The sequence below is a fragment of the Oenanthe melanoleuca genome, chromosome 24 (genome assembly GCF_029582105.1).
Source record: "Oenanthe melanoleuca isolate GR-GAL-2019-014 chromosome 24, OMel1.0, whole genome shotgun sequence".
NCBI classification, from domain to species: domain Eukaryota; kingdom Metazoa; phylum Chordata; class Aves; order Passeriformes; family Muscicapidae; genus Oenanthe; species Oenanthe melanoleuca.
Genome location: NC_079357.1, coordinates 521991 through 534726, shown reverse-complemented (window position 1 = coordinate 534726; position 12736 = coordinate 521991). Strand labels below are relative to the sequence as shown.

Here is a 12736-nt window from a genome sequence, read left to right as displayed (position 1 = left end):
CTCCCACAGAAGATGTCCTGTCTCCCTGTGCCACAGAAGATGTTCTGATGTCCTGTCTCCCTGTGCCACAGAAGATGTTCTGTCTCCCTGTGCAGCAGGAGCCGCTCACACGGTACCTTGGATCAACCTCTGCCCTTATGTGAGAGGGACAGTCTTTAGTGAGTGACCTTTTGCTGTCCAGGCAGTGCACCATCAGCTGCTGGAACCAAAGCAAGAGAGCAGCTGCTTCTGTTTCATAGGAAGGCATTGGAAATGTGGAATAGAGACGTGAGCACAGAGCCGTGCTGCCGCTCCCTGTCCCTTGCTGCTGCCAGTCCCCTCTGGTCAGTGCCACAGCAGATGGATATTGATCCTCAGCTGTGACCTTTGAAGGGACAGGCGACGTATGGCCGGGGAGTTTGATCTATCAATAGCTGGGTAATAGAAAGACAAGGGTGACATCTAATCCCAGCACAGGTGACAGATCATAAATCTGCGTGGACGGGGCGATTGGCGGCAGCAGGAGTGTCAGGGGAGAGTGAAGGAGCTGCTCCATCTCAAACACACTGGCAGAGGTTTGCGTGGCGGGAAAAAAATATAAATTTGTTCTTCAGATCCACAGAACTATTTAGATTTGGGCGTAACACAGGATTTTTGTTCCTGTACCATTGTGGTTTCGGCCAGCGGAAAGAATTCCCTGATGCCATTGCATCACATAGATATTCACTATGTTTAAAGTCAGCACAGCCTCCAGTGTAATTTCAGAGCTATTGTCATCTTTTATTCTTACTCTTTAAGCCAGAAAAGCCATAAAGGTGGCAATGGCATTTTTTTTTTCCTCCACAAATTTAATATCTGTGCACGAGTCGCTTGGATTTGCTGTATATTTCTCTGAAGTGGCTGTTGCATAGTGTAAACTCGCTCCTTACAATAAGGAATTTTTAGCACCATCTTGCACGTTCTCTGGGAGCGTGGAGAGGAATTCAGGGGAGGTGTGAGCGGGGAGAGGAGCAGGCTGCTCGCGAAAATCTGTGCTGAGAAGGAGGGGAAAGGTCCCTGGGGCTGCTGGGCTGAGCAGAACTGTGCCAGGGCATGAAACCCCTGCGCCTGCAGAGCCAGGGAGGCTCCAGGAAATCAGCATTTTGGGAATGGTTTCTGTGGGTGCTGATTCCTCCCACTCCTTTTCCCCCCTCCTGAGTGGGACCTGGGGCTTTGAGCATCACCAGAGGATCCCAGACCTGGCACAGCAGAGCTGGCTGTTGGCAGTGCCCTTCCTCAGAGCACTGTTGGAAAGGATGAACTAGGAAGACCTTACAAATATGAATGCTTAGATTCTGAGAATATAGAAATCATGAACAAGATTGAAATGAAAGCCACTTTTGAGATACCAAACCTCAGTTGCTGAATAACTATAAGACAATAGGATGGCCAGCTGAAAGTAATCCCCTCTTGATAGAACAATGTCTTCTGCTGGAGAGCAAGTCCAAAGGTCAGAGAAGACCTTGTTAGAGTCCAAAGAATAGTTTTTAGAGTTTAAAATATAACACACTATGGTAATGTAAGGATTCTTACAGGCTGTATGTAAATGCTATAGAATTTGTATCTTGTGTTAGATTGGTTAGTGGAAATTAGAATATTCATCATAGAAGAAGATTTATTGTATTGTAAACTGGAAATTGCTCTCATGCTTTTACTCTTTCTTACCCCTCTTGCTCTTTTCTCTCTCTTCCCTTTACCGCTGTTCTCTCTTTGTCCTACTAAGGGCTGAGGTTAGCAGCCCTTAGCAGGACTCTCTATACACATGCCCTTAAAATAAACCACAACTGCAACACCAGCTTATACAGAGCTCATGAGTTTTGTCCCTGAGGACCGTCTGTCCTGACACAAAGACTCCTGCAGGCTGGCGCCCAACGTGGGGCACGAAACTCATTCTTTTCTTGAGCTGTTTCTGAGTTTTTAACCAAAACTGGGGGGTGCTTTGCCATCAGAGCACTTCTCTGAAACCTGGCTGCAGCATAAAGGGAGGATAGCAGGCATTAAACCTGAAAGTGAAAATCCAAGTGCCAGGTGAGCATTACCGTATCACTGTGCTGTGGTCTCTGCCTCAGAGGGAGGCACAGAGCTGCCATTCCCCATCCCCATCATCCCTGAGCAAGCTTTGCCCAGCTCAGCTCAGCTGGAAACCTTCTCAGCACCTTGCTTTAAAATCCCTGCTCCTCTTGGTGCTCAGCAAGGAATTTTCACGGGCAGAATTTCCCCAGTGCTGAATTGCAGCTGACAGACTGGCACAGAACTGACTCAAAAGGGAGATCTTTCTAGAATTCTATTTGTTTGCCACCATCGCTTTTTTCTGAAGAGCTCTTTGCTGGGGAATTGGAGCTGCTGAGTCTGTTTCTGGCCATGGAGAAGATGCTGAAGAGGGAATAAGAGCTCCTTGAATGCAGGAAAATCTCAAAGAGGCTTGACTCAGGGTCACAGAGCTGGTAATTACATGTTATTAGAAGAGAAAGTTGCTGTTGCAAAAGGTTAGTTGTGAATCTTGGTGGAAAACAAGATTTTCCTCTGGGGTGAGGGCCACTCTGACAGAATTGCTCAGGGGTGCCATGTCTGGCTCCAGGGCCTTGGAGGGTTTTCCTTGGGGACTGTGCATGAGTGCAGAGCAGCAGCTGCCTGCAGCCAGTGACCTTTCAGTGAGTGGGAGAGAGCCCCTGTGTCCTGCTGAGCTCTGAGCACCCTGCAGGGCTCCAGCCTGGCTCTGTGGGGCTGCAGGAGTGCTGCATTTTCCCCCAGGCAGCTGTGCCCTGCTGCCCTGGAGCCACACGTGTGTCCGTGTGCTGCGTGGGCAGCCTGCTCTCCAGCTGCTGCCCAGGAAAAGAAACCAACCCCAGCAGCACAATCAGTGTGGATTGTCTGTTCTTCTCCAAAGTTCAAGTGTGACAACTGCAGCCTTTGGAAGCAGTTTCTCAGGACGTGGAGCTGGATGCATGGAGCTCCAGGGGTTTCTCCAGCACTGCCCTGGCAGGTTTCCTCTCCTCCCTGGAAGCAGATCTGCAGGGCAGTTAAATGGGCTTTGGGTTCCTCCCTTTTCCTGTACCCAGTCCATGCCCAAGAGTCACTGATTCTGGTTCTCCTCCTGAAAAGCTGATATTTGTGTTAGAGGGAAGAGCTGAGGCTCTCAGTGATGGATGAGGGAGCAGAGGAGCTGCTCAGCTCAGGGAGGAGAGGAGCACAAAGGAGACAAAGCTGCTGGGGAGGTGGATGCTCAGTGTTTATAAAGCCACTTGTCTCTGCTCTAACCACCACGTTCCTTTTAGCTACTTGAAACTGATAGATGAATGTTGACATTCAAATTGTGTTAATTCTGGGGATGGAGCATTGTGTTGCTTTTTTCCTGGAGCACGTGGACAGTGTGTGTATCTGTGTGAGTTGTTTCTTCTGACTCAATCTATTACGAGGAGTGTTGTTTAGGTTTACAGGCTTACACAGCTCAGGTGTAATGAAAACCTCTCTTCCTTGGAAAGCATTTGTGTTGGGATCCTGCAGACTGAGCCCGCACACGCTGGGCCACCTGTGGTTAGAAATTCCATAGAAATTGAAAAACCATGCTCCCCAGCACGTATTTTTAATCTTTCCTCTTCTCTCCCTGTCGCTTCCCTCTAGCCCAGTGTCCTACAAGCGGAGAAAGAATTGATTTTAAATGTGACCGCTGCATATGAGCCAAGGTCCCTGGGCTGTGTCCAGCTGGGGGGAACTTGTTTGAAACACAATTTACTCGTCTGTGTCTGTCTGCAGCCCTAAGAGGAGAGACTGCAGTGGTCTAAGGCAGGTAGACAAGTGCAAAAATTAATTGTACAGGTTGCAGCCAAAGCATCCCTCAAGCATTGTGTCCCCCCTCACCCCCCTTCCAGGAGGTATAAAACAAGGTGTCATTTCTCACCTTGCCAGGGGAGATTCAGTAAATGAGGCTGGAGAATTGCTCTGGGTAATGAAGGAAGCACACATTGTATTTTCCCTCCTCCTGGCACTGCAGACACCTATTTTGGTGTTTCCCTTGCTCGTTAACACTAGTGCATGTGTTAGACAGGAGCTCACCCCAGAGACCCTCCAGAAAGTGACTTCCTTTCTGCTCCTGTTCCACTCCCTCTGGAGCAATCCCTTGTGCTCCAAATGAAGATTTTCAGGGCTCCAAGTCCAGTCCTGGAGTCTGTCCATCCTGGAGTCTGTCTGTCCTGGAGTCTGTCCATCCTGGTGTCTGCCCAGCACATCACACTCTGGGATGAGGATTTGTCCCTGGTGTTGGAGTCCCAGCTGGAAGCTTTGGTGTGATGCATGGACACTGTGCTGTCACAGTCCCTTCATGTGTAGTAGATGAAAATCTGTCCCATATCATTCTGCTGGGGGCTTCCCATTGGATCTGCTTGTGCTGTGCCCCTCCAAAGCATTGCCAGGGATTTAAAATCACTCAACAGTGATTTTCCTTTGCTCCTGAGATGCCTTGTTGAGTCCATAAATTCCATCTCCCCTCCCCAGCCTGTCCCTTGCTGTTCCAAAATATTGTCGTGCTGTGTGTGTACTTTAATGCTCCTCAAAATACACATACCCTGGCAGTAAATATTTACTGGGAAACTTCCCGACGTGTTGACAACGAGGACAGGTCTGAGGAGCTCTTGCTTTGTATTTTGCTGTATTTTTAATTCATTTAGAGCTTGTAACTGCTGCTGCTGATGGAAATGGCTTTCCTGGGAGCAGATGGGAATAGATGGCCCAGAGTCTGGAGTGGGCACGCCTTGGCTGGGTGCAGCACGTTGGGGTCAGCAGAGCAGACGGGGCCGCTCAGATTCCCTTTGATTGGGAACAAAGAGGCAAAGCCCAGCAGGCTGAGGCTCAGCCTGTCCTCATGTGCTCCCTGGCTGTCGTTAACCCCAGTAAAAGCCTTGCTCAGAGGATCTGGTGCCAGCCCAGACCCAGGTGCTGGGCTCTGCAGCCATCCATCGGCAGCTTTAATGCAGCAGCGTCCCGGTGTGAGAGGCTTCAGTGACTTGAACTTCAAATAATTTATTTCTAAATTACTTCTACTGTAATTCTTATTAATTCAAATAGTCTTCTAAGCTGATGTAAAATTCAGTAAACGCAAGGAACAGTTTAATGAATTGAAAATAGGATTGAGTCTTTTAAAGTAAATGTAAAAAAATATGCTGGCAATAATTGCTTAGATGGAAATCGAATCTTAATAGCTTTGTTAATGATTTGTAGGGAATATTGCATTTATGAGAACATATCAAGCTGATCCTTGTGCAGGAACCTTGTTTTGAATGGGTTTGATAAAATTATTCCCCAGAAGCAGTTAGTAATGTTTAATATTTTTGCTTGAACCACTTTGGAGATGTTTGATTTCATTGATGCCAGGGCTGGCTGTGGCTGTGCTGGGCAGCAGGTGGCACAGGCAGGGTAGGGTGTGCTGTGACAGCCTTTGGGGTCTGCACAGTGCTTTGGGATTTGAGAACAGAATCGTTTAGGTTGGAAAAGCCCTGTAAGATTATCGAGTCCAGCCATTAAAGTGAGTCCCTAAGGCTCAAGAACACCAGGTTAAGGGTGCTGATAGTGTGCTGGGCTGGCTGAATTCTCATCTTCTGATCAGGGCAGGGCTCATCTTCTGATTTTTTGAGCAGGACCAGCTCCATCCTGATGCACAGCATATGGAGCAGGACCAGGCAGATGTCTGGGACAGGCTCTCTGCTCCTCTTGAGCAGGCTGGGGGTCTGTGCTCCAAATGGGGATTACTGTTTGATAGTAAATCTTGTGTTGCTCCTCAAAGTTCATCAATCTGGAGAATCCATCTAAAATTTTTACTGAGAGGGCAGAAAAATGCGCCCAGACTTGAGCTCGCTGCCCATCAGGCGTGGAGAGGAGTGTGATGGTTTATCAATCTTTCTCTTTCCACTCCTTTTTGTCAAACATTTGTTTCCAAGGGATGTCAGATAATAAAGGTGAGTTGGAAAGAAAGAAAAATGAAGAAAATGCAGGGTGACAGAAAAACTGGGGTTTAAATATGATCCCCAGATTTCCTGTGTGCAAACTTTATCCTAATCCTGCATTTTTGGGTTTCTCATGCCTAAGGCAGCTGTGGAGCAGCAGAGGATTCTCTGGACACCCAGCCTGTGCCCAGGTGTCCTGGCTTCATTTGGAACAAATGTCTCAATATTTCTCCCTCTTTGACTCCCAGTAGTTATGGAAAAATTGAGATGCAAGGCACAATTCCCAGTGCCATCCCTGTTGCTTGGGCGAGTGTCTCAGCGTGCGGGCGATGCTTGGATTCATTAGGAGAGTTTTCGGGGTGATGACCTGTAAATGATTACAAGGCTCCCACGGCATAATTGCATGGGATCCTTTTTTTTCCCTGCCTCTGGACATTAATAGCAGCTGCTGATTACACGGAGTGAGTAAGGGCTGATTCCCTGAAGTCTGTCTGCTCCAGTCAAAGGACAAGTGCTCCTTACAGCGAGTTGTTCTTTCAAGGTGATTTAACAAGATGTGTCTGCTGGGAGAGGAGGGGAATTTTCGGTGTTTCTGTGGGGCAGTGGTCTGTATTCCTGTGTTCCCATCACAGAGCTCCTTTCCCACTGCTCCTCTCTCCTCCAGCAGGCTGGCACCCAGAGTCAGTGGCTCCCTGGCCGTGTTCCTCCCGTGGTGGCAGTGGAGCTTTTCATTCCCAAGTGAAACCCACTGGTGCCCTTTCTGAGCCCTGCCTTTGCTCTGTCCTGCAGGTGATGGCCAGAACTTGGTGACAGAGGATGTGACAGTGGTGGAGGGGGACGTGGCCACCATCAGCTGTCGCGTCAAGAACAGCGATGACTCGGTGATCCAGCTGCTGAACCCCAACAGGCAGACCATCTATTTCAGAGACTTCAGGCGTAAGTTCATCCTTCCTCATTGGCCATGACTCCTCCTGTGCCTCATTGTGCTCAGGACACGGCACTTGCTGAGATCTCTCCTGTTTGTGCAATGCTGGGCACTTGGAGTTCAGCTGGTTCTGTGGAGGTGGGTGAGATGGACAATCATCTTCTCCTTAATGGAAAACTTCAGAGTCCCCTCTAAAAGTCAGAGCATCTTACTTTGCAATGGGAATTGATTGATGTAATTCAGGGTGAATTGCAATTGAGTGCCAAATATTTAGCTGACACAAACAAATTGAGCAGGGCGGCGCCGAGACAGCACAGTGTTCTCAGGAGTAATCTCTTCAGACCAAAGACTGGAAATTTCAGGACAATCTGTGCTGCTTTATAGCCAAACTGAAATCAGTGAAATCTCTCATCACTTGCATGTCCAGTGGATAAGTGTGTCCAGCCAGGGTGGGTGCAGTGAGACACTTTGGATGTCTGTGTTAGTGTCACTGTGGGGACACGGCTGTGCTCTCTGCCCAGGAAGCCACAGGACAGAAAACAGACTTTACATTCTACTTTTCCCAATTCCTTCCTCATTTAGGCCGTCCCTGAGTGCCTGCAGTTGGTGCTGGGGCTGTGTAGACACAATAAGCATTTTACCTACACATCCCTAAGTCTGCTAATAAAACCATGTCCAAAGATTTTTGCTGTGACTGGTGATTGGTTCATGTTGATTATTTGAAATTATCTGAGAACCAGAAGATTTTATAGGTGCAGCTTCAAGTTGGGAGGCAGGATGGAGGCTGATCAGAAGCCCAGGGGTGCTCAGCTGGGTGTGCTGCTGTCTGTGGGACCTGTGGGCTGTGCAGGGTGGGAAGGGGATGTTCCTCTCCATGCCCTCAGCAGGCTGTGCTCTCCCTGCAGCACTGAAGGACAGCAGGTTCCAGCTGGTGAACTTCTCCAACAGCGAGCTGCGGGTGTCCCTGACCAACGTCTCCATCTCTGATGAAGGGAGGTACTTCTGCCAGCTCTACACTGACCCACCCCAGGAGATCTACACCACCATCACCGTGCTGGGTGAGAGCAGGGGGGGGCTCCAGGGGGACTGGTGAGCACACAGGGGCAGTGGGATGGGGTTCTGTGAGAGCTGGGAGCCCGGTGGGCACGCAGAGTCAGGGGGATGGAGTTCTGGGTCAGTGGGATTGGATTCTGTACTCACTGGGAGCCCTGTGGGCACACAGGGGCAGTGGGATGGGGTTCTGGGTCAGTGGGATGGGGTTCTGTGCTCACTGGGAGCCCTGTGGGCACACAGGGGCAGTGGGATGGGGTTCTGGGTCAGTGGGATTGGATTCTGTACTCACTGGGAGCCCTGTGGGCACACAGGGGCAGTGGGATGGGGTTCTGGGTCAGTGGGATTGGATTCTGTGCTCACTGGGAGCCCTGTGGGCACACAGGGGCAGTGGGATGGGGTTCTGGGTCAGTGGGATTGGATTCTGTGCTCACTGGGAGCCCTGTGGGCACACAGGGGCAGTGGGATGGGGTTCTGGGTCAGTGGGATGGGGTTCTGTGCTCACTGGGAGCCCTGTGGGCACACAGGGGCAGTGGGATGGGTTCTTTGAGAGCTCCAGTGGCAGCAGCTCCTCCATCAGAGCAGCTCCTGCCGAATAGCAGCAGCTTTTAAGGCTCCATTAATGGCAGAACCTGAATCAGGGAGGGTGGCTTAATGCGAGATCTCACTTGCTGATTAGTTTAAATCTTCCTTCTTTTGCTTAATGAGATTTGGGTCTTAGGTTTTTGTACGTTGTTCAGTGATGTTTGTAAGCAGTTTTACTCCAGCTATTGCAGTTATCAACACCTTCAAAGTTTCCATTCACTTTCCAGCACTCACAGGCAAGGGAAGCTCTTCCAGCTCCTGCCTCTAATCGTGCACGAGCAAAAACAGTTTGTTGGATTTAATTTCACTGCTGGCAGCGCTGAGAAGATGTTTGAAATGAGAATACTCATTTCATTCACCTGTAAGCCAGCTCTGTGTGCTTCTCAAGTGGGAGACATAATGCAGGTTTTTGTTGGGTTTTTTTAGGCACGAGTTGTGCTTCAGAACTGAGGGAAAAGTCTGTTTTCTTGCATTGTACTTCAGTTGTTTCTGAGAAGCCTTTGTGGCATGGCCAGGGTGTGTGTGCTGCCTTTCCCCACACCCATGAGGGAGGTGGTTTCTTTTCACCTTCATCATGTCCTGGGGTCAGAGCTCAGCTCAGGAAGCAGGCAAGGGTCAGGGAGGTTTATTGGTAGAAGATGAAGGAGAGACTGGGCACTGTGATGCCAGGGGTGGCTTCTCTTGCCTGTCTTTTCTATTACTGGCTCCCTAATTAAGGGAACTAACGAGCCAGGGCAGAGGTGTTAGCATGGACTGCTCTTCCCAGGAACTTGTTCCCCACCAGACATCCCATGGCCATCACCCAGCCTTTGATGGACCTGAAGCTGTGTCAAAGACTGGTTTTGCTGGCTGGGAGGGCAGAGGGGGTGCCCAGGTGTCCCCCTTTGCAGAGGCAGCTGCACATTTGCACTTCCATGTCTTCTGTGACACAATATGTAGATTTATTCATGCTTAATTGGAACATGTGAAAGTCTCAAATATGTAGCTCATTCTGTTCTTTTTAGAGAGAAGCCACAAGTGACTAATTAGTCCATTTGATCATCTGGATGGTATTTATACATATTTGTTCTTCATTAGCTTGAAGACCTGTGAGTCACATCTGAACTATGCAGTTGCTTAATCACATTGATCAGAGCAAAGTTGAGTTTCCTTTGGAAGTTCTGGGATTTTCTGAAGCCATAAGGACTCTCACTGTTCACTTTTCCTGGGTTCTGCTTTGCTGCTGGTGCTTTCATGGGAAAGAGATTCCCTTGTTTCCATGACTTAGTTTTTAGCTCATTTGTCCCATTTCTGGGCTGTGCTGCAGTGGTTGTTACCCCTGAAGTTTACAGCCTGTTTTTCAGTATCACTGGATGATTTTTCATTGGGTACAGCCTTCCAGCTTTGTGTTTTCCTGATCTAGGAGGATGTGTGCCTGGGCAGAGCACAGATCTCCACCCCAAAGGATGTGGCACTTGTGGCTGGGAGCAGAGCTGGCTCCCTCCTCTCTTTGGGATGTGTGGGGTGGTTTGTGGGGGTGTGTCCCCAAGGGATGGTGTTCCACTCCAGGCTTGTGCTCAGTGGCTTTTGGAGCATCTTAAGCGAGGTTGATGTTTGCTGGCCTGCTTCCATGCTCACGGCTGAGCCTTGGAGCTGAACAGCAGGAGAGAAAAATTGCCGTGGAGGTTAGAGGCTTGGCAAGTAGTGCAGTGCCAAGTGTCAGCTTTTGTGTTTCCTCTCCTTGTCAGAGGAGTCAGGAAATGTGCACGGAGTCAAGCTGGATTTTTAAATAGCAGCACACAGCCGAGGAGCACAGGAGGCTGTGGCTCTCCCTGGAGCCCTGCCTGCCTGGGAGAGGGAACAGAAAGTTACAGCCCTGATAAGCAATAATTTGTGAGACTGTGGTGATTATTAGGTGGAGAGTGAAAGTGCTCACTCCAATTACTGCAAAACCACCTATCAAAGGGTTTGATTGATTGAAACATCAAATAAACGCGGGTTGCTCATTTCCTTCAGTAGATTTTACAGGTTTTCCTGAAGGTTTTGTCTTGTGTTAGCGATCAAAAGATGTTTTTTTTCATCTGGTGTGTGCTGTGCTGTGTTGTGTTTCCCGCTGCAGTCCCACCGCGCAATCTGGTAATTGATATCGAGAAGGAGACGGCGGTGGAGGGAGAGGAGATCGAGCTGAACTGCACTGCCATGGCCAGCAGACCAGCCACCACCATCAGATGGTTCAAAGGCAACAAGGAGCTCACCGGTAGATGAGTCCTCTCAGCCCCTGGCTTTCTTCAGGGAGCTGAAGTGATTTATGTAACGCTGGGTGTTTGTTCTCTGCTGCCAGTTTAAGGGGAAAAAAAAAAAGAAAAAAAAAAAAAAAGTAAAGTGAGTTTCTCTGAGCGCCAGCTGAGGAACAAAGGACTGTGTGGGCAGACAGATTATTCCCTAACGCAGGGGGCTGAACTCCATTTGGTCCTCTGCCTACCTGCCAGCCTCAAGTGCCGGGTCCTGGAGTCCTGCTGTAACTGCAGGTGACCTTGAGGAGCCCAGAGCTGTGCACTGAATTCATTTCTGCATGGCTTGTGGAGCTCTCTGCCCTGCTTTGGGTTCGCCAGGGATGCTCTGCGCTTTGGGCTGTGAAGATTTGCAATTCACCTTCACGTCTGGCTCCCTTGTTTGTGGAGCCTTTTCCCTGTGTTGGGTTGAATATTCATCTAAGATGGGTTTCTCTGACTCCCTGAAGTCTGGTGGCTCCCAGTGCTTGCACATTCGAGTCACTGCCTCTGATTGCATGTGACACGCTGTTAGTTTAAGTCTGCATGTAGATGTGAGCTTGGTTGACAGCACCTTTGTGCTTTACCCAGTATGAGACACTGATGGACTCTGCAGAAGTCCAGGCTCATTACCTCACACCCACCCCCCTGCAAGGACAGGATAAAATCCTCTCTTTAAGCCCAACACCTCAGAGCATTTGAGCAGGCCCCGTGCTGGGAGGATGCTGATGCAGGTGGGATGCAAACCTGCTGCCTGGCCAAGTGGTGCCTGCTGGGTCCCAGTGCCACAGTGTGCAGGGAGTTAATGATCCCCTCTGGATCCCCTGCCCATAGCAGTGGGCAGCAGGCAAAGTGTTTGTCCCTTTCTGCCCCACCTGCCCAGCTCCTTGATTGAGTTTTCTTGTGCTAGCAGTCGAATCCCAGCTTTGAGTTCTCTGGGAGGAACACTGAGCTTTATGTAATACCACCTCACCCTGCTCAGTCTTCAGATATTTTTTTTAACAGAGTAGAGACTTAAACACTTGGCTGTGAGTTTGTGAATCACAGGAAGTGTGGCTTTGCTCGTGGGAAAGCTTTTCCTCCAAATATCAAGGGGTGTCTGCATGTGTCACCTGTTTCACTCTCATATATTATACAGCAATATTTGGTGTCTGGAAGAGCTCTGCTACAGAAGTTACTCTTAGCATTTTGCCTGTGAATTCTTAAATAAAAAGGCACAGATCAGAGCAGAGCTGCGCTGTCAGTGGGTGCTTGCTGAGTTCCTGGAAAAATCCTTTTTCTCCTGTCTTGTCTTGTCTCGTTTTGTCTTGTCTTCCTGCTCTTTCCCATCAGCAGGTCCAGAGCTGGGCTCCCCTCCCTCAAACAGCTCTGCTGAATGCTCCCACCTACCCACACTACTCCTAATTAATTCATTCTGTTCACCCACTTGTGTAGCTAGTTGTTGGTTCAGGAGTGGGAGGGGATTTGTAGCTCATTGATTTGGGGTTTGGGGATTTGGGGCCGGTGTTAAGGGGATTGTTAATCACAGCAGTAACACGCTGGAGAGGAGGGGATGGGTGCCTGGGGGAGGCTGCAGGGCTGCAGCTGCAGCTGCCCTGACTGGCCTGCCCGTGTTCTGGCGCAGGCAAGTCGGAGGTGGAGCGGTGGTCGGACATGTACACGGTCACCAGCCAGCTGCTGCTGCGGGTGGGGCGCGAGGACGACGGCGTCCCCGTCATCTGCCTGGTGGATCACCCTGCGGTCAAGGACCTGCAGACACAGCGCTACCTGGAAGTCATGTGTGAGTAGCACAGCCTTTCATTCTCCTCTTCTGTGAAATTGTGTGCTGGGGAGCTCAGGAGCCCTTCCCTGCACATTAAAATAGCGTTGATGGGGTTGTGTCCTGTTACATAGGAATCACAGTGTAAGGTAACATGGGTGAAGCCACAACTTTCCCAGCCCTCTGTGATACCATAAATACTTACCTTTGTTCT

At 49.6% G+C, this 12736-nt stretch overlaps 1 protein-coding gene across 12 annotated transcripts in view; it reads left to right on the top strand.

Moving 5' to 3' along the window:
• CADM1 (cell adhesion molecule 1) overlaps window positions 1-12736 on the top strand; it is a 133091-nt gene that overhangs the window by 82964 nt on the left and 37391 nt on the right. For all 12 annotated transcript variants that reach the window (XM_056509560.1, XM_056509558.1, XM_056509554.1 and 9 more), the window contains 4 exons: window positions 6744-6890; window positions 7785-7937; window positions 10613-10750; window positions 12388-12543. In XM_056509560.1, coding sequence (XP_056365535.1) covers window positions 6744-6890; window positions 7785-7937; window positions 10613-10750; window positions 12388-12543 — 594 coding nt within the window. The remainder of the gene's footprint in view (window positions 1-6743; window positions 6891-7784; window positions 7938-10612; window positions 10751-12387; window positions 12544-12736) is intronic.